We start from the raw sequence: 20,597 nt of genomic DNA, 5'->3' as shown, positions 1-20,597 counted from the left end.
TAATGTGATTCTTTTAGAATTTTTTGTTGTCATGTGTTTTATGTGAGGTTTCCTTATTTGTTTACAACCCAATAACACACTTCAGAATTTAGTTTTGGATACATTATCAATTTCAATATAAACCCCTATTCGCTATTAGAGTTTACTGGTTCGTGAAAGTATCAGAATCTTTCTCTGCAGTATCCAGGAGTTGATCGAAATTTTCCCCACTACCATGTGCTAGTAGTATCATCAGCAGAAAATACGCATTTTAAATTCATAAATACCTCCCATAAATCATTTATATTCAACAGAAAAAAAATATTAGTTGTAAATACATAAACATAATAAATAAATAAATAAATATAGAACTAAGGCAGTCTCCGTCCCTATCCTACTTAAGTAGCCTATTTGAACCTCTTGCAAATTGCCAAATGTATCTTGTAAAGGGATATTAATATTCAGCTTTGCCTTGTGCGCCTTCCTTGATATTAGACTGCATGTGTATTTTTGAGTGGCTTAATGATTCTGAAGTACCATTTCATGTAAGCATTTGTTGCATTATAATGAGTTAATTAGCAGTGTGTGTTCGAGCATTTGAGTTTTATGTGACTCCGTCTATTAATTAAAAGTTTTGAAGCTAAAATAAAATACAGCAGTGGAATAGAAACGCTGTGACCTACAAAGACATCAGTAGTTTTTCAGGCAAAGACTTTGTGCCTTGCTTTAAATGAATCTATCACCTCATTGGTTAACTTTGTCCAATCAGAGGCGCATGTGGGAGGGATTTCCGTTTGCTGCGGGGCTTGGAGGGAAGTCTGAAAACAATGTACCGTAGCTTCATCGAAAAGTAAAAAAACAAAATGTAGATAAACTGTGAGTTATTGCTTTAGAATCTGAAACGCTCGCCCAATCGTCCAAGCTGCATTGAAAAAAAAATCATGTTAACGTTTTGCCGGCTTAAACTTTAGGAAAACGTAGTTTAATGTACGCAAACAATAGCTCGATTTCTGCAGCTTGCAAGTCGCCGTTAGCTCTGCTTGCTAACGTGAGCCAGAGCCACGTAGTTTATTACACGCTGCTCGGAAGATGTTCAGAGTTTAGATAAATTAAAAAACAAGTATCGCTGGCCATGGATCGACACACGAGGAGACTGACGAGTCAGCTGTGTAAAGCGGTGAATGAAGGAGATCCCAGGTGAGGTCCATCCCTTTTTCTTCTTTCCCCTGACATGTCCTGTGTTGTAAACATGCTACAGCCACCCACGTCAGACTAACATTAGGATTTACGTTTTTACATTTGTATACCTTATCCAGCTCTGATCTCTCAAAAAGAAAATCAATACTATCCACGATGTCGGTTTTCCAATAAAAAATTAAGTGTGCATGAACTCTATATATCTACATAGCTACATATTTCAGTCCTTACTAGTTTGTTACGGGTGTTTTCATTTTTCGATATGTTAGTTTGTATTTGTCAGTGTAACACGTCTTGCTTTCGTGACAGATCTGTGCAGCAACTTCTTTTACAAGGCGCAAACCCCAATCTGGTGGGTACCAAAGGGGTAGCTGCTGTACACTTATCTGTTGGCAAAGAAACTGAGAAGAACATAAGATGCTTGAAAACCTTGCTGCAATATGGAGCTGACCCCAATATAAGGTATAGATCCAAAACAGTCACTTAACATCATATACATTTAGTCACTATAGTGTATTTTAAGTCAAAGAAGCAAGACAGTTTTTCAGCATTGTATTAACTCACTACTACATAGTCCCCCATTTTATAAAAGGATTGTATTTAATATTTGCATGAAAATGCTTTGCACTTAATGACTGCCTGAAGTGTAGAAGCCTTGGACATGCTCTGCCAGGCCTCTAATGCAGCCACCTTCAGTTGCTGGTTTGTTTATGTCTATGCCAGTGTCTTCAGTAGCTGAAAAACATGCTCTCTTGGGTTGCCCGTTGAAGGACATCTTATTTATTTTTCTATACAAATTCTTGGGTTGCTTTTGCAGTATGTTATGACTGTCATTCCTAAACAATTGCTGCAAAAGTTTTGTTAAACTCTTTGAATCAAAAAGTGAAGTCTGCACTCCAATCCCATCTGGATTGTTTCATTTAAAATCTACTGTTGTGGTTTACAGAGACAGAATTGCCAACATTGTGCTGTTTGTATTTGTTTACTTACCGTGGTATATCAGTAGTTTTGTTTGAAATATTGGCCAGATTTTTCATAAACTTTGCACCGACTTGTAATGATGAAATGTCGATTTTAGGTCATCAGAAGGCCTCACTCCTCTTCATGTTGCTGCACTGTGGGGATGTTATCAAAATCTCAAGCTGCTCTTGATGAACGGAGGGAATCCATATATCAAAGATAATGTATGAATTGCTTAATCGTGGCTTTTAGACTAGTTTTTGGGAACATTTAGGTTAATCTGTTGTTTATATTTGTGACAACTTCAAGAGAATACCTGAAGGGTACTGTAAAGTATACTATAAAATTCTAATCTTTTGCTTTGAATATAGTGAACATTTTACTTTGAGTTTTCTCTTACTTCCGCTTTATTAATCCAGGAAGGAAACACTCCACAGCAGCTTGCAGAGCAACAGGAAAATCGAAAATGTGCCCATCTCCTTCAGGAATACCAGGCTGGCCCAACAGACACTGAGGAGGATGACATACCTCAGTTCCAATACTGTAAGATGACCTTTTTCAAGTCTTTGACAGTTGTATAATCACACTGAGAGCGCTGTTGAGAAGCTCCGCTACCGATTGTGAAACCAAAGGAGTTAAAACATTGGCAGTAGCATTACCTGTTTTTACTATCAAATAATGAAAAAACACAAGAACTATAACCTGCAGAACTCCCCGCCAGGGTGTAAAGAGTGGATAAGAAAAGTTTCAGGTTTGTCTTTACAGAATTTTGCTGACAGACTAAACTATGTTCATTTTTTTCCTTCACAGCTCTGTATTCCGACCAGACAGACATGTCCAGCTATCCTGAATCGGACTACAGCTTTAGTTCCCACACATCCATGATAAGTGACTTTGGAGAAGCCCCACTGAGCAGCACAAGGCGCTCATCATTTTTTAACCTGTCTAACATTAATGGACGACTAAGTTGCAGAAGTGTATCGCATCACAGACCATCTTATCCTTCCATACTTTCAAGCACTCGCATGTCTGCGGTGGAGCCTGCAGCTGCAGTATCGAATCTTAAAGAAGATGGCAATTGTACCGATGATACCACATCGAAAGGCGAGGAATGTACTGCTTCACCTGATGGCATAATCCCTCCTTCCAACTTCCCTGCAGTTTCCTTCATGCGAGCAAGTCGGAAGAGCGTGAGCTTCAGGGATGACGTGGATGAATATTACCCTGTTTTCAGCCCCGAATCTCCCCAGCAGAATCCTGCTGTTGATGGCTGCCAGCGCAGCTTACCTTTTGACATATCTGAGTATTCTGATTTCCTGGATTCAGAACGCATGGCTACTATTTTAGACAAGCAGGGCATTGACGCCACATCACCGGATCATGTCTACATTTTCTGCAGGGAAAGCAGTGAGAGCACAGAAGAGGACTTGGAGAAAACAGTCCTTGTTCACTGTGCTTTGGAAGAAAGTGATGATGAACAGGAAACAGAGCATGTAAAAGACGCTCAGGGGAACAGTGATGAAAACAAAGTACACTGCCATGCTGCCGGCAGCAGCAGTGGAACTAGTAGTAGCCATTATAGTAGCTGTGAGAGTGACCATTACACCAGTGCTCTGGATGCCTCTGTAAACCCTGAATGTCTTTCACTTAGTGCAGCAGATGATGTTTCTGCCAAGACCGCATTAGACAGAAAGACTCTGACTTCTACAAATTCTGATTGTGAACTTACAAAGATTCATATGGAAGCTAATACTGATTCCAAACCTCAAACGGTTGAGCGTTTATCAGGTATGCTTAATAAACTGACCTTGTCTGGAGTAAAAAATCCAAACAATGATATAGTTCAGGGTTGTGGTGGTAATGATGTAGACAGTCCAAGTAAGGAAGATGTTGTTGAGTCCGCAGCGGTAGAAGAAAAAAGTGATCATCCATTCACACCCAGTCCTTTTGTAACAGGCAGGACACGCTCAAGAATGAGCCGTTGCTCGCTGAGAACAAGCAGAACTGAGAGCCTCTCCACATCTTTGTTCGAAGATACCCTGCCTACACCAGTTCGAATACGCCGCCAGACTCCCAGATCTCCAACCAGTGAAGAGTTTTATAACTCACCACGCTTACCATCCAGTGCACACTGCTTTTCAGGCAGACCCACAGAAGGAGGGTGCTTGTCTGTGGACTGCCAAGAGACACAGTCCAGTACTCTCAGAGGCTCAAGTGTTAGTAACAGCCAGGCTGATACGCTTCTCCTCTCTACAAGTGTGACAGACTCTGCTGTTCAGTCACAGACTTTGTGTGACACGTTTCTACTCGAGAGCAATAATGACAATTCAGTCAGTGCTTATGAGAGAAACATTGCAGAGATTGCTTTTGCTATGCAGGAACAGAACTGTAATCTCACTGAAGACGGGGAATTTCTGACTGACGATCTGACAAGTTCAGATGAGACAACTACAAAGAGAAATGTAAACGATACCCCTCATGAGGAGCAGGTAGAAAGCCTAAACAATGAAGATGCCTGGATAACTAGGGACTGTAGCTCTCTGCCAGACTCTGTGTCGTCATCATCCACCTCCAGCTATGGTTCTCCAAGGAGATCGAAGGAGGACTCTGATTTTCCCTGCACCCCAGGTACTGGCTGCACACCGAGGTACAGCATGAGCAGGCTTTCAAGCTGCCGTAGGCCACAGCACCTGGCTAACCTGTCCTACACCCCTGGAGGGCGTCCACACATTCAGGATGTGGACGAACCAGTAGAGTACCTGTACACAGATACCGAACGCGGCCACAAACTGATTGAGACCCATGTCCCACCTACAGCAGACACCTCCCTCAGCTCCAGCGTGAGTACTACCAGCAGTGAGGAGACCATACTTTATGACTGGCGTACTTTGCATGCTGACATGGTGGACAGCAAAGAAAAAGAGAATCAGAAACCCCAGGTGGAGGTACAGAAGGCGGAAAATGAGAAGTGTGTGGACAATATTTTGCCAGAAATCAGAGGGATAACTGACAAGGAGCTCAGATCGAGGCTGGTGGAGCTGGGGGAAAGTCCAGGCCCCATCAGCAGTCGTACAAGGCCCACCTACATGCGAAGACTGTGCCGCCTGGTACAGGAGTCAAACTGCCAGTCACAATATCAACAGAAGAAGTTAGAGCAACCACAAGCAGGTAATGCTTTATTTCAAGTTTTTAAGTGACTTAAGGTAAGTTGAGCTCTGTTGTAACATTTCATTAAATATAATATCTACTCTTAAAATATATGAACACATACATTGACATTTAGTTTTTTATTTTTACAGATGCAGGTTACAGTCCAGAATTGTGTAGGGTTCTGGAGACCTTTAATCTTCCCAATTGCCAGGCTGATGAGCAGGCTTTGTGCCAGCAGTTTGACCAACCAGATCAGAACAGGAAGTGGAGAGAGGGCATCATCAAGTCCAGTTTCAACTACCTGCTGCTTGATCCAAGGTGCTTTTACCGTCATTTTTATTTATGTTTTGTTTTCTTCTGTGCATTCAGAGGAGATGAGTTGTTGCTGACTGTGTGAAAATGTTCACATTCACACTTCAGTAGATGCATCAGAGAGCACTTGTGTTCTGGATTCACCCCTATAAATCTCTAGTCATATTAGTTGTCTAAATTGAGCTAGTAATGGGCTTGTTTGTGTCTAATACAATACAATACAATACAACTTTATTTATATAGCACATTTAAAAACCAACGGTATACCAAAGTGCTTCACAATAAAACAGCAGGTTAAAACATGAATTAACAAAGTACTGAATATGCTAACAGGTCACTGGCACTAATTACACAAGAATAAAAGTGAATATTAAATAAAACTTGCTAAAAACACATAGGTTTTAAGTAGAAGAAGATATTAAGAAAGATAAAATTGGAATTAAGTATAAAATACAGGTGTTAACCAACCGGGAAAGAAAGATTAAATAAGTGAGTTTTTAATCGTGATTTAAATAATTGGATGGAGTCAGATGCGCGAATAGCAATGGGAAGGTTGTTCCACAGGTTAGGTGCAACCAGGGCAAACGCACGGTCACCTCTGCTCTTATGCCGAGATCGAGGCTGTACCAAGAGTAATTGGTCGGACGATCTGAGGGCTCTCCCAGGGGTGTATGGTCTAAGAAGTTCGGCGAGATAGCTAGGGGCTGCATTATTCATAATTTTGAAGGTAAGCGGCAATATTTTAAATTTGATGGGGAGCCAGTGCAAATCAGCAAGGACAGGGGTGATAGAGGCAAACCTTCCGGTACCAGTCAAAAGGCGTGCCGCAGCATTTTGGACAAGCTGTAATCTATGGAGAAGAGCAGCAAGTAAAGGGAATGGACTACTTGCACTAACACTTCCGCGTTCTATGTAGTCTTGCCCCAGTGCTTCCGGTGCGGTTAAACCATGGCGACGTTCTACACTCGCTGCCTACAAGAGCTCCCAAAATTGAACATCACCGATGTTCATCGGATTTGCAGAGTGATGACTACCCCCGCCAGCAAATTAGATAAAGGATTTAAGTTATATGCTGCATCATATATACACAACTACGAAGGTAAGAAAACGTAAATTAACCGACAAAGAAACGCTAGCTAACGTCAAATGCAAACACTACGTTACTCCGCTATGTCCTTCATTTGATGTCAGTTCTCTACATTACATGTTTTCTTAAACGGTGTTTTATGTCGTCCTAAACTATAGTTGAGGTTTTCTTAACTAATGTCACTTTTGTAGTTAGACACTGTTATAATGGCGTTAGGTAGTTGGCTAACTATGGAGGTAGTTAACTACCTAATGCTACTCTTGCTAAGTGTAAAATATATATGTTTAAGACATGCTGAAATGAGTAATACAGAAATAATGCTAATGGTACTTGTATCTTTATTCAGTGTCCAATAAAGACAGGTTGTCAGGGGAGGTCGGTGTGAGAGCCCTGTGCTACAGGTCAATGAGGAAGAGTGAGGCACCACACAGACTAAGTGTAGGCAGGAAGCTGTGTAAAGTTGTTAATCCCCGTTCAGTGGGGTTCAGTTCATTTAAGCATTAGTTAAGTTCATTCCTAAAGGCCCATCAACTTGAATGTTTTCCTTGTCTCCCTGCTTTATCACTCCTAATTTGACTAGTCAGATAGTTAAATCAACGTGTGTTTGGGTGATCAGAAACATTTGACAACAAGTTAATACTGCAAATATACACAATCTAAGTTATTACAGTTATCAAGCATGGTTAAGTTGTTTTAATAGGGAGAGAAGGAAACACTAAGCATTCAGGAGGGTGCGTAACCATAACACTGAACTATGTTCCTGTTCGGCTCTTCCATGAAGATGTTACATTTTTAATTTTCGTTCTTTCTTCTTAGATTAAGCTTCTGGATTCATCGCCGGTGATACTGACACATAGCCAGTGCTCCTGTGTGGCAGGCGCTGTTATGTGCAATCACACAGTGGCACTGCTCTTCCAAACAGCACACTACTCACAACTCAGAGTGCCAGTTGTCCCCCCTGTGCATAGCTGCACGGAATCTGAACAGCAATGGCACAAGCCACGGACAGTGGTAATTTAAATGAGGTTAAAGTTTTTGAATTAGTCCATGTTTACATATGAACAGCAACACCATCCATAGTAAATGTGTCTTCTGTTAGGGTGTGAAGCCAGGACCCATCAACTCCATGATCTTCACTAAGCCGGTACCAAATAGAATGGCCCAGACTGGAGTACGGTAATTACATTTGTAAAATTTGGTTTCACGTGTTACAAATGTATGTTGCTATTTTTTTCATACATACATGTGTCAGAATAGGTATTAATTTACATACAACATTACACTTTCTGAAGACGGCTAACTCAGTCATGTACATATACATCCCAGTCTCTAACTTATGCCCCACTGTTTTACACCTTTTAGTTTTTAGTTTAGTTGTTGTTCAGTATAACAACCTTCTTCCTTACATTATTGTCATTGATGTTTTCTTTAGGAGTGGCTTCTACAGAGGCATGGTGGGTCCGTTACCAGATCCCTGCTTGTTCAGAATAACGGAGGCATATGCAAAATTTAATATTGAGGACAGGCCACTTGTGACCACAATGAACATGAGACCTGACAAGCCCCTTGTGGAAAGTGCCTTTGGGCTGGTGCAGGAGGGCAGTGTTCTGTCATATCAGCAGCCGGTTTTGACAACCCGGTACATCACACTACACCGCGATGCACCACCAACACCGCACTTGCCTCTGGAGGGGTATGACATCTTGCCATCAGATTGTGTGTTTGTGTGCTCAGAAGAAGAGCTTCTGCATCTGAAAAGCTTGTCTGTAACTCTGGAAATGGCTCACAAAATAGAGGAAGCTACACGTGAGCAAAGCTCTTCGTCTGAGTGGCATCAGCTCCGCAGGCCCAGAGTGACTGCCTCTAGGTTTCGGGAGGTGTGTCACGTCAGAGGCCAGAGCTCGGCCGAGTCACTAGCAGAGCGTATATTGAAGGGAACAAGGCAGACAGCAGACATGAGGAGAGGAACTGAGATGGAGCCTGCAATAGCAGCAGAGTATAGTAGGCTAATGAATGTTAACTACTCACCCTGTGGTCTGGTCATTCACCCCATTGCTTGCTGCATCTCCTGATGGTGTTGTTTGGCTTCGTCGAATTCAAATGTCCCAATGTACAAAACTTTATTGACTGCAAATATGTGCAGATGGAATGTGGTACCCCTAAACTAAAAAAGAGCCACGCATATTACTGGCAAGTGCAAGGACAACTGCTCATCAGTGGGATGCAGTGGTGTGACTTTGTTGTGTGGGCACAAGAGGACTACCTAGTGCAAAGAATATACATGGATACAGATGTGCACAATGCAATCAGAGAAAAGGCAGACTATTTCTTTTTTTACATATATATGCCAAGATACCTGTGTTTGAAAAAATGAACAGTAAAAACATAGCAAAAAGAAAAACAGATCCTTCAGGCTGGCTGGAACAAAATAACTGATGTTTTATTTTCAATATATTTCATGAATTCTTTTGTTGTTACATGTTACCTTTATGTGACATCAATAAACTGTTATTTAAGCAATGGCATCAATTTAATTTTTAAAAACACACATTAAAACGTTGAATTTGTGCAGAACTTATTTACATGGTAAGTATTTAAAACTCCATGCCTAGCATACTGATATACATTTAGACAATAACACAACTGAACTGTAGAAAATGATAAATGGTATTTTTGATGTTCCAAAAGCTCAATGTCACTTATGATTTTAAAACGATTTAGTGATTTACTTTATAATTTTGATAAACAGTTTTGTTGAATCTGAATAGTAATATAGTAATATAATTAAACAGTATTATTAACATTAAACATTTGCAATGAATTTGAATTATCAATAACTGAAACTCAACTATCAGCACTCAAGTACCAGTTCTGTAATCAAGTATTGTCAGCTGAGAAGGAAGAAATGCAACTGTAGTGGCCTCAGCTGCAGGTCATTTTCCATAAGTTACTGGCACTGGTGTCTTGGGAAAAATCCATCTTGTCTCACTTAACCCATTTTTTAACTAATGCTGTGTTCTGGTAATTTGACAGCATACATGCCACTGCAAACAGTTGGTTGATATTATAAACATGTGACATGGTAATGATGCTATCAAAAAGTTTGTTCTGTTTGATCCTCCTAATGACTCGCTCCACATGTACCCTGAGTCTGGCTATGGCCTGCGTCTCCTTAACCTGGTATGCTGGCATCTGCTTCTGCTTAGATAGAAAAGGTGGGCAGTACACTTTGCATTTACAACAATCAGTGATTAGGAAGCCCTTATCTACCATCACTGCCATGTCTTCAGTCAACTTCTCAGCAATGCCTGATTGTTTGAATAGTTCCTTGTCACTAACCGAACCAGCATACAGATTAGAGATGAATGTCACTGGACCATGTGGAGCTATGCCAACCAGGGCTTTCATCGTACAGTGGGATTTGTACGAAGAGTACATTTCACTTTGGAGAAGTGGTGAGGATGGTGTCTGACACCTCAGCTCTGTACAGTCAAGGATCATCTGGGTGTCTGAGAAATCTTTGAATTCCTCAGGGAGGTAAGCTTGCACTTCTTCACGTGTAAGCCAGATGCACTGAGACCCCAGTCCAGTGGCAAGAAAATTTGTCCATGTTGCAATAATGCGGCTCACTGTGGACTGGTGTATGTTAAATCGGTGTGCCAGGTCCCTCTCCTTCAAACCAACTGACAGGAAAACCAGGAAAAGAAAAAACTCGTCAATTGGCTGTAGCAGCTGCCTCTGGAAGGTGAAAACAAAAGGGAAAATGTTACTCCTTAAGCTATGAACTAGTAAAATTATTCTTTTCTTGGCTAAATGTTTTGTAATGGTTAGGCATACCATACTGTACCATGGGGTAAACAATGAGGTGCTGTAGTGCACAGGTGTATGTATGTAAAGGATACTGAGTCTAGCATACATACACCTGTGTATATATGCTACTGTACATAATGTAATGTTATTGTACATAAATACAATAACATTACACCTCTAGTTCTAACTACCAACAAACCCATAACCTACTGTTGATGTGCGTGCAGGTGTCAACACTTCTTCGTTCCGATTGGCAGCTGACTTGGCTCTTGAAACCCGGATCATTTTATAGATGCAAGGCTCAATCAAAACCCAGAATGCCATCAAATGATCATAGCTTGGAAATCTATTCACGAGAGAGCCATACATCGTGTCAATCATTAATTAACATTACACACTGACATAAAAATAATGTGAACTGTGACAAATATGCTAATGGAATGCTGTATAAAATAGTCTGATTAAGAGTATTTGGTGTTGTATTTTACCTGTAGCATTAGGATATCGTTTAAATACTAAAGCATCTACATAAAACATACAATCAGCAGAGAAAAAGTAAATATCTATTTTGTTTTCATTAAGACTGGAAAAACTTTCGAAATTTAACTGATGGTGACCTTGGTATATTTTAAACAGTTAGCTTGAATAGAACTTAGATGTACCTGGTATAGAATCGGATGTCAGTGTCGGAGCCAGCAAAACGCTGTAACCCAAATTCTCGCTGGACACGTAACTCCTGTATTTCCTTCCTCAGAGTCTCCACGTCTTTGGACAGGTCTTCTGCAGCTGATGCATATATGTCCAATGCAGACGGCTCAGGGACTGAGCAGTAGTCATGATCTCTTGTAAGACTTTGCTCTTCTTGATCGTCAGGAGGAACTAGTTCAGGGCGTCGCTCCGTTCTCTCCCAAACACTACGCCGCGGTGGTTCAACTTTATAGCCATTCCACTCAAAAAGTGTTGGTACAGCACCTTTAATAAGCCTCCTTCGACCATCGAGGGTTGTTGGCTCTATGAGTTGATCACTGGCAAAGTGTCTGCAGCAGACCCTGGTGTGAGAGGTGATCGTGAAATGATCCCGGCGTATGTTTACCGGCCATTGTCTTCTCAAGTCGGAATGGGTCGGAAAGGCATGAAAACTTAGTATGCCGTTAAATTTGGCTGAAGCTGAACAAAGTGGGACACAGCAATGCTCGGAGTATTTCTTCTCCTGTTTTTGAAAATGTTCTGTTTTAAATACTTTCCTTTTTATACTCATTCTGAAGCGACATTAGCATAGCTACCGATAGATAAGCAAACGTACCGGAAACGCACAAGCGGTACTATTTGGAAACGGAAATACGTCACATGCCCTAGTGCAAGTAGTCTATTACATTAATCTAATCTAGAGGTCACAAAGGCATGAATAAGCTTTTCAAGACCCTTATGTGGTAGACGCAGTTGGTAGAAGCTAGATTTGACTACAGAGGACACTTGTTTGTCATATTTGAAAGAGCTGTCCAGCAGCACACCTAGATTACTAACGGTGTCAGAGAGAAAAGTGGCAAGGGATCCAAAGGTATCAACTAGTTGGCCCTGGGGGAAATGACTGTCAAACACCACAATTTCGGTTTTCTTTTCATTTAAGATAAGAGAGTTGCCCAAAAGCCATTTGACTTCTCTCATGCACTCTAGGAAGCAGTGCAGTGACAGCAACATCGTCACTTAGCTGAAAGTAAATTTGTATATCATCAGCATAGCAATGAAATGACATGTTGCATTTTTCAACGGTTAAGCCTAGAGGTAGCATATAGAGTGAGAATAACATTGGGCCCTACACAGAGCCTTGAGGCACGCCACAGCAGAAGGATGCTGCAGAGGAAGAATAGGTACCCAGAGTGACAGAGGGGGACCTTGTTCGAAAGATAGGATTTAAACCAGTTAAAGGCGTCACCTCTAATGCCAACTGTATGTTCTAATCTCGTTAGCAGAATATTATGGTCCACCATATCAAAGGCTGAGGACAAGTCCAGTAAGACTAAGACCGCTGAACCACCTGAATCGGCAATTAGGAGAAGATCATTAAGGACTCAGCAGAGCTATTTCAGGGCTGTGACGTGGTTTAAAGCCAGACTGAAATTTATCACTGATGTTGATGAATGAAGTTGCGAGAGAACTATCTTCTCCAAGATTTTGGACAGGAACGGGAGTTTGGAAATCGGCCTGTAGTTCACAAGGTCATTATGATCGAGGCTCTTGTTTTGAGAACAGGCTGCACTATGGCATTTTTAAAGGCTGTCAGAACATGGCCAGAAAGCAATGAAGAATTCATTAGAGTTAAAATACTGGGCCCAATTGTATCAAAACTATCCTTGATAATGCGTGATGGGAGAATATCATGTACAGAATTTGTATTTTTCCGTTGTTCAGCTATTTGCTTAAGAGCAGTGAGTGACACTGGCGCAAACTGATGAAAGGTTGATAAACATCCTGGGGTGAAAGCAAGGCTCACAACTAAAGGGTGTGAAGACTTGAGAGATAAAATTTTATCTGTGAAGTAATTTAAAAATTGTTCGCAGAGACCTGGAGACGACACCGTCGGCATTTCATGACAGGGGTTAACCACTGAATTAAAGATTTTAAACAACATTTGAGGATTAGGGCTATTAGTCTCAATAATTTCAGAAAAGAAAGCTGCGTTAGCCATTTTAGCAGCATTTTGAAACTTCAGGCGGCTGGTACGTAAGATATCAAAGGATACCTCAAGCTTATCTTTTTTCCACCTCCTCTCGGCTCTGCACCACACACGTCGTAGGGCACGTGTTGACTCGTTTAACCAATGTTGGGAATTGGTTTGAGGACATTTCATTTTAATAGGTGCTACAACGTCAAGGATAGAGGAGCATGTGGATAGCAAAGAATTAGCAAAGTCATCAACTGTATGAGGTATAGGACAATCAGTAATAGTGGGTGCAGAATTAACGAACACCACAGAAAAATTAGCCACAGTTTCAAAATTAATTATGGGCATAGGGCGTCTGAGGCTCTCAGGGTGCATAAATCAACATCAGAAATAACTGGGAAGTGATCAGAGATCCCAACATTGTCAGTGTTCTTAATACAAACGTCATATGAAAAAAAAAAAAAAACAGATCAAGGGTATGGCCTTTAGAGTGGGTTGGTTCATTTAGCCACTGAACAAGGTTAAGAGAGTCAGTTAGAGCAAGAAAGTCTTTGGCTAATGGATCATCCTTACAACAGATATCAATATTAAAATCACCAGTGATAAGAACACCGTCATATTTAAAAAGAACAGATCCTAATAGCTCAGCAAAATCCTGTATAAAAGCCTTGTTGTATTTCGGCGGTCGGTAGACCACAACACACAGAGTTATAGAAGAATCGGCCAACTCCAGTAATTGAACTTCAAGGCTAGGGTAGGTAGGGGAGGGGAGCTGCCGAATTTTATGTTTATTTTTAAAAACTGAGGCTAAGCCACCACCTCAGCCTGTAAGCCTAGGTGAGCTGAAGAAGGCACAGTCTGGGGGGAGAAGTTCCGAGAAGGAGAACGTCTCACCAGGGCTAATCCAAGTCTCCGTCAGGAACAAAACAGCCCCAAGGCGAGGAAAAAGTCATTTAAAACACCAGCGACCTTACATTTAGTAGAGCCATCCGTGTCATGGGCGCCATGTCCCTACTCGTAGTGCGTCGCAAACGGCTTAGGTTGCTGTGATGCACGCCACCTCTGGAAGACGTTATCCAGGTCTGAATAGGCAGGCATGGGACTGGGAGGGCTGGGTAAACTTGCCGTCCGACAAGCAGATCCACCGACGACTAAGCGATCTGGCAAGAAGGCAATCACGGGAGGAGGAGAGAAGACGTAGAATATCCATGCTAGCATGTGGATTAGCCATAGCCTGTGGTTTAAGGTAAGCCTTAAGACGGACGTGAATACCACTCCGTTTGCCCCGCTTCCTATAGCATTTCTTATACATGGTGGGTAGGGGTAGTCAGGATATGCTGGTGGAGGAGTCCGATTGTGACAGGGTGGCGTCTCCCAGAGTCCGGCATGGATCGGAACCATAGGAGTGAGAGAATCGAAGATTTAAGTGTTTGTCAGTCATAAGTAATTAGTGCATTGCCACCTGATGAGAATATTACCAAGAGAATGAGGAATACAATGCAAAAGTCAACAAAGAGGGGTTGAAAGGAGAGGTGAAGACGGCACACTGGCACCATCTTTGAAACCCCCAGTTTAAATGTCTAAGCCAAATATAGTTTTAAAATAGAATACCATAAACACCTCTCAACTCTAAAAATATTAATTGAATCGTTTATTTCCCTCTCTGACAGAGTGACAAAAAACCTTCCCTTTCGCAGTCACACCATGACCCCAAAGGAGTGTTTCCAGACTTTTATCCATGCTATATTTTATGTTGGCAAAGGAAAACGCTCCCGTCCCTACAGTCATCTGTACGAGGCTTTAGAATACTTTAAAGGTGACAAAACCTCAAAGGTAAGGATGCAAATATTGATCGGTATTAATATATCATATTGAAATAGTCTTTAATCGCGTAGTAAATATGTAGTTTGATTCTTTTTTTTGTTCTTCCTTGTCACAGAAACTGTGCTCCAAAGTCCAGCACATCCTTCAGGTGTGGAACACAGGGCAGGGTGTCATCTCTCTGCATTGTTTCCAAAATGTTATTCCTGTGGAAGCCTACACAAGAGAGGCCTGTATGGTGGAGGCGATTGGTGAGTGCATGAGGGCGAAACTTATCAAAAACTGAAATAACTAATAATAACATCACTACAATCCACAGCACGACTGCTGAGTACTTCCCCCTCTTTTTATGTATCAGAATCTGAAACCACCCTTGCAAACATCAGCCAAATAGGGGAAGGACCAATGATGTTAGCGGCTCATCACTGCCTCATTGGTGCCTTAAATTACTACTGTTGAAATGTACACCTCCATGTTTAATACGTCCGTGTTGTTGAGCCCTAGCGACCTCTTGGAATATTGTAATTTTTAATATTGATAATTGTCTGAGTATCTTTTTTCTTTGGCAACCCTGCATATATTAAGTTACTCTGAAGTGATGGAACAGTGGTGCAGTGTTTAAGAAAAAGCAAAAAAGGTTTGGGGTTCAGATCCACCAGCCGCTTGGGTCTACCTGTGGAGATCCATGTGCGAGTGTGCCCTGGCTGGCACGCTTTTCTCAATGCCACAGGAAACTCTTGTTGTGCAGTGCAAGCAATGGAAAAGAATGGGTTTTAGAGCATGGTGCATGTTGCATTCTATGTGAACGGCTTATAAGCAGTTAAAAAATAAAAATGGGCGGATAGAGGACAAAACAACCCTGAAACTGTATTATTTTAAGATATTAACACAAACATTGAGGAAAAATAGAGAAATTGTATCTAATAGCAGCATTAAGTTTGAGCGATATTAACTAATACCAACATTTTACTGTTTAAACCTGTGATAGGTGCTCGGTTTGGTTTTCATAAACTGCTAAACGCAATACTGTGTTTGACAACACTGATAGATTTGTCAGCGAAGCAACTTGACTTTCTCAACTGTTGCAGGGTTGAAGATGCTCACGAATCAGAAGCGAGGGGATTTCTATGGCATCGTGTCCAACTGGCAGACAAAGAAGAAACGGGAGCTCGGCATCCACCTGCTGTACCGTGCCATGCAGATCTTCCTGGCTGAGGGTGAAAGACAGCTTAGACCAGCTGACATCAGACAGTAGAGACACCCACTTGCAGTGGGGTGTGAACTGCTTAAACACCAGAAGGGAAAATACCACTACTTCAGAAGACGACGCAATCCTTCATTTTACAAGGATTGAGTAATGACTTTAAAATTAAGAGCTCTGGAACTTTTACCAGAATTTTATCATCTTTTGCTGATAAACTAACACTGAATCCTCATACCCAGGGATTTGCAGTTTGACAAATGTGACATTAAGTTCAGTTATAGCATCTTAAATGTATATCGTGGTCATATTTTAAAATATCCTTCTTCAAAGTGCTCTTAGCGTATTTAACGCTGCGCCATGAGCAGAGAATGATGGATTTGAACCCCAACTAGCAGACATTTTCTATTGTTTCATATTATGCTAGCTGAGATCTTTTACTTGTAGTTTTTTTTAAAGAGTACTTGAGGATTTCACTTTGAAAACACACATTTTGCATTTAATTTTTTCATGGAGATTGAAGAGCTATTTTCTGAGCATACTTTGTTTGGTCTGGCCAGATGTGGTTAACACGATGACACAATATTATCACAAAACTTTAAAAAACTCAAGATTTTAATAATAGAAATCAAGATCAAGCTATTTACTACAAACATTATTCCCATTTGGTTACTTTTGTTGACTCTTGTAGAATAAATTGGTTATGACTGCAAAATTTTCCAAAGAAGCAAGGAGAGCAGTAAACACAGGAACACCTAATCAGGTTACTATTTCTGTTTTTAAAAAAATGTTGTACTTATCAGGGCTTTTTAACTGTGGGTTAGCATGTTAGGTTTCCTAGAACCTCATTGTGTTCTAAAATAGGATCTTTTGTCATTTGTAAATATAGTATTTCAGTTAAATTGCATTAAAAAAAAGTTGATGTGGGTACATTTCTATCCAGGTGTTTACAAAATCAGCAGTAGAGGCAGGATGCTTTAGCGTTATGGGTCAGCTACAGACAAATGTTACACTTTATTGGCAAAACATTTGATCTATTATGATTATTTCTGCAACTTTCTGATGTTATGAAATAGATGTATCCATTATTAATAAAAAAAGATATACAACTTTAAAAGGAACCTTTTTTTTTTTTTTCTGTGCATCAGACACTACAGAGTGGTTGCACTTAATAGCAGTTGCAGGTTACCCATATGGAACGATATATATATATATATATATATATATATATATATATATATATATATACACACACACACACACACACACACACACACACACACACACACACACACACACAAATAAATGTTAATGTAATGCAGCAACAATTTGGATTTTATCTTGAAATAATGGAGATGTTACATTCCACGTCAAATGAATAACAAGCACATACTAATAAGAGAAAGTTTGCTTAAAATTGATTTAATTTTTAAATCATGTGTTTTTAAATCTGACCTTTGGCATTGATGTTTCTCCTTTGTGCATATTAATTTGTGCCCTTTGACGTATGCCATTTACTGACACTGCACCCTGCAGCATCCTCTCCACAGTCTGTAATACAGTTACATAGCAGATTGATATGAAAATGGTTATAGTCAGGTGATCTTCATGCATGGCTTTGAATAATAATATAATAAAAAGATATGCTCAGTAATTCTAACACTTATTTTAAAAGTATAAAAAAAAAAGCTCAGTTAAAACTAAATAAATATCATTTCATCAATATCATAAAAAAATATCATTATGAACTTTTTTGCTATGTTTTTGAAAAACAAATGTACCATTTACAAACTGGTATTAGAGCAAATGAAATTGTGTTCCATTGTTTTTGGAGGGTATTTCTGTTCATATATAAAATAAGCAGCAATTTATTTTTTGTGATTCCAACTAAAGCCGGGTGAGCTTCATCACTAGGGCCAACTCCATATACAATTACATAGTTTACTGGAAAATAATAGTGTTAAACCCAGTTTTGCCATTTGACTGTGGCTGACCCATTTAAGGAAGTACACGAATGCTTTAGCTGGTTGGAAGTATATCTCCATGATCTGCATATGTGAAGCCCAGCAGACTTTCTGAGTCAGTAGCAGAAACAGTTTCAATGTTTCAGGCCATTTCATGTGGTACTCAGGATATTCTGAATGTAAGTTATATCTCAATTATCTCATAAGACATGTAAAAAAAGGAAGGCTAAGTAGTGACATTATTACAGTGTCAGGATGATGTGGAAGCTCCAGGTATTACTTTATATCACAAAACAACACTAATTCTAACAACTGGAATTGCATTTTAGATATACATGAGTTGCACCCCCCCCCCCCCCCCCCCCCCCCAAATAAAAATCTACGTTCAACTTTTCCATGAGCGAGTAAAAGCGCTGGATATATGAGAGCATTAAACTTTAACTCTTATACAAGTGGTATGAAAACAAACTCTACTATTTTAAGTGTGTAATAGCATGAAAACTGTGTAGATTTATTTAGCCCTCATGTTGTTATGAAAAATAAAGCCCCTTCTCTGTAGTCTGTTATTTTCACTGTTTTTTGAATTGTCATGCACAAAAATACATTGTTGCAACTTATGTAAATGTGTGATCACATGCTCTATTTTGACTTTCTGTGATTTCAATGTAACAAAAGAAACAAAATATATCTGCAAACTGCTTCACTGGTTTGTCCTTTCTTTATTCCCAGTCTTTGGTGGCCCTCTAGTGGACAAAGGAAGTAATTAATTTTGTTATTATGTGTACAAGGCAATTCTCTTGACGTAATAACTTCTCTTTAGCTGCTGTAGTTCACTGAAGGTGGTTTTTGGTGTAGCCCACATGTCATGCAGATCGTTGAACTGTGCTTAAGTCTGATACGCCTTCATTTTGTTTGTACCCTCCCCCCCTTAAAAAAAAATCAATGTGACCTTTGGTTGCATCTTTCCTACACACCCACACACAAAGAAACACACAAAGTCATTAACAGTGCGCATAAAACTGCTTTGTGAGAATGAGTTATCTCTCTACTTGGTAAAATATTCACAACTAATTTTCAAAGAATGTTCTTTAATTACTGTTATCATGACTCATTCTGTATCATCTACAGCTTCTTGTTAGTGGTTAGGCAATATTTCTCACATGATCTGCACAAGAACACTAAGTGTACTCTTATTTGCCACTGGTGTCAGTCCTGAAGCCAGTAACGAGGCCTGCACATCTCTTATAAATGGTAAATTAAGTAACTGCTTCTTTCCCCTGCAAACATTTCTGAATTTAGACTCTTTAGATAACATCTTAAAATGATGGACATTAACTTACATAATATAAGCAATCGCAAAAATAGAGGCATGTCTAAAATTAAAGAATATAAAGTAGGCCTGCTTTTAAAGCTTCAAATTACTGTTACAGTACATGTGGTGAAACTAAAGTGAAACTAAAAGACCACTTGCAGGGGTTTTCCAATTCCACCAGTACTGTTCTTGATTTTTGCTGGTCAAGAAGTGTTATAATACAGAATCGGCACACATCAGTTTTTCATTTGAAAAACAAGCAGGTACTTTCCTGGTAAGGTAGCTCAGCAAACCCCAGGCAAAAAAAGCATCTCTCTGGCCTTGCACTTTGTAAACTTTAGAAAGAGTCTAAAGAGTAGCTTCGCATATACAAGAATATTTTCACAACTTAAGAGAATCCTTAAATTTAATGCTATTTTCAAATAGAAAACTCTTTGCAGGCATATATTGCGTAATTTATAAATGGCAAGTGGAAACCACACTACAAAAAATCAAAGGGTAAAAACTGTGTATTTAATGTGTAACAATTTTGTAGAAGTTATTTTTGCATCTTTTCGATTGTTTGGATTTTAAGTCCTGGTGTTGTGTATGTATAAAGCTATATACACACCCCCACACACACTCTACTTTAATACTGTAACTCAATTTATTCATCAATATTACATTTGTATAACTATATAGAGGCACTTGTGCTACATAATTTAGATAACATTTCTTCTCAGTGAACAAAAGTTCAGAGATTAGTAAAAACTAAGAGCATAAGACATCATTTAACAAATATTGCAAGTTCAGTTATAAAATACATAACAATCCTTAATTATTAAGACGAAACGTGACATCTTGACTACATTAAAATATGTATATAATATATATAAATATATTAGTGTTATGGAGCTTTGTTCAGTTGCATTAATGTCTTGCATAGTTTTTAACTTGGTTTTAACAAAGATACTGAAAGACTCATCACATCACCAAGGGTTGAATTCTCAATCATTTATTTTATAACACAGAAAAAATACACATATACAACAGGAATGCATAATAATGTGTTTATATATTCACTGTATTAGAAAAACAAATGTTTTTTTAAAACTGACAAATTACCATTTAAAAGGCTGATAGAATATATGTCCAATAACCAT

The 20,597-nt window shown here is 39.6% G+C and overlaps 2 protein-coding genes across 4 annotated transcripts; one reads left to right on the top strand and one right to left on the bottom strand.

The window, feature by feature from the left end:
- The first annotated feature begins 766 nt into the window (after positions 1-766).
- Positions 767-17,296, top strand: LOC113037656 (ankyrin repeat and LEM domain-containing protein 1). 3 transcript variants are annotated; one of them, XR_003274648.1, is made up of 9 exons: positions 767-1,176; positions 1,486-1,638; positions 2,255-2,360; positions 2,556-2,679; positions 2,947-5,304; positions 5,436-5,604; positions 7,502-7,696; positions 7,785-7,861; positions 8,118-9,202. XR_003274648.1 is itself a non-coding variant. In XM_026194954.1 (9 exons), the coding sequence occupies exons 1-9, from the start codon at positions 1,112-1,114 to the stop codon at positions 16,231-16,233; spliced, it is 3,438 nt and encodes a 1,145-aa protein (XP_026050739.1). In that variant the 5' UTR covers positions 767-1,111; the 3' UTR covers positions 16,234-17,296. The 3 variants fall into 3 exon arrangements, 1 of the variants encoding a protein (XP_026050739.1); XM_026194954.1 differs by lacking the exons at positions 7,502-7,696; positions 7,785-7,861; positions 8,118-9,202 and adding exons at positions 14,828-14,990; positions 15,097-15,229; positions 16,067-17,296; XR_003274647.1 differs by having other exon boundaries at positions 7,502-7,861.
- LOC113037658 (uncharacterized) lies at positions 9,421-14,895 on the bottom strand. Its single transcript, XM_026194956.1, has 3 exons — positions 11,158-14,895; positions 10,706-10,841; positions 9,421-10,423 (listed from the first exon to the last, which is right to left on the bottom strand). The coding sequence occupies exons 1-3, from the start codon at positions 11,751-11,753 to the stop codon at positions 9,671-9,673; spliced, it is 1,485 nt and encodes a 494-aa protein (XP_026050741.1). The 5' UTR covers positions 11,754-14,895; the 3' UTR covers positions 9,421-9,670.
- Positions 17,297-20,597: the final 3,301 nt, after the last annotated feature.

This window comes from Astatotilapia calliptera, chromosome 15 (genome assembly GCF_900246225.1).
Source record: "Astatotilapia calliptera chromosome 15, fAstCal1.2, whole genome shotgun sequence".
NCBI classification, from domain to species: domain Eukaryota; kingdom Metazoa; phylum Chordata; class Actinopteri; order Cichliformes; family Cichlidae; genus Astatotilapia; species Astatotilapia calliptera.
The sequence above is the reverse complement of the archived record's forward strand: the minus strand, read 5'-3'. Positions and strand labels throughout refer to the sequence as shown.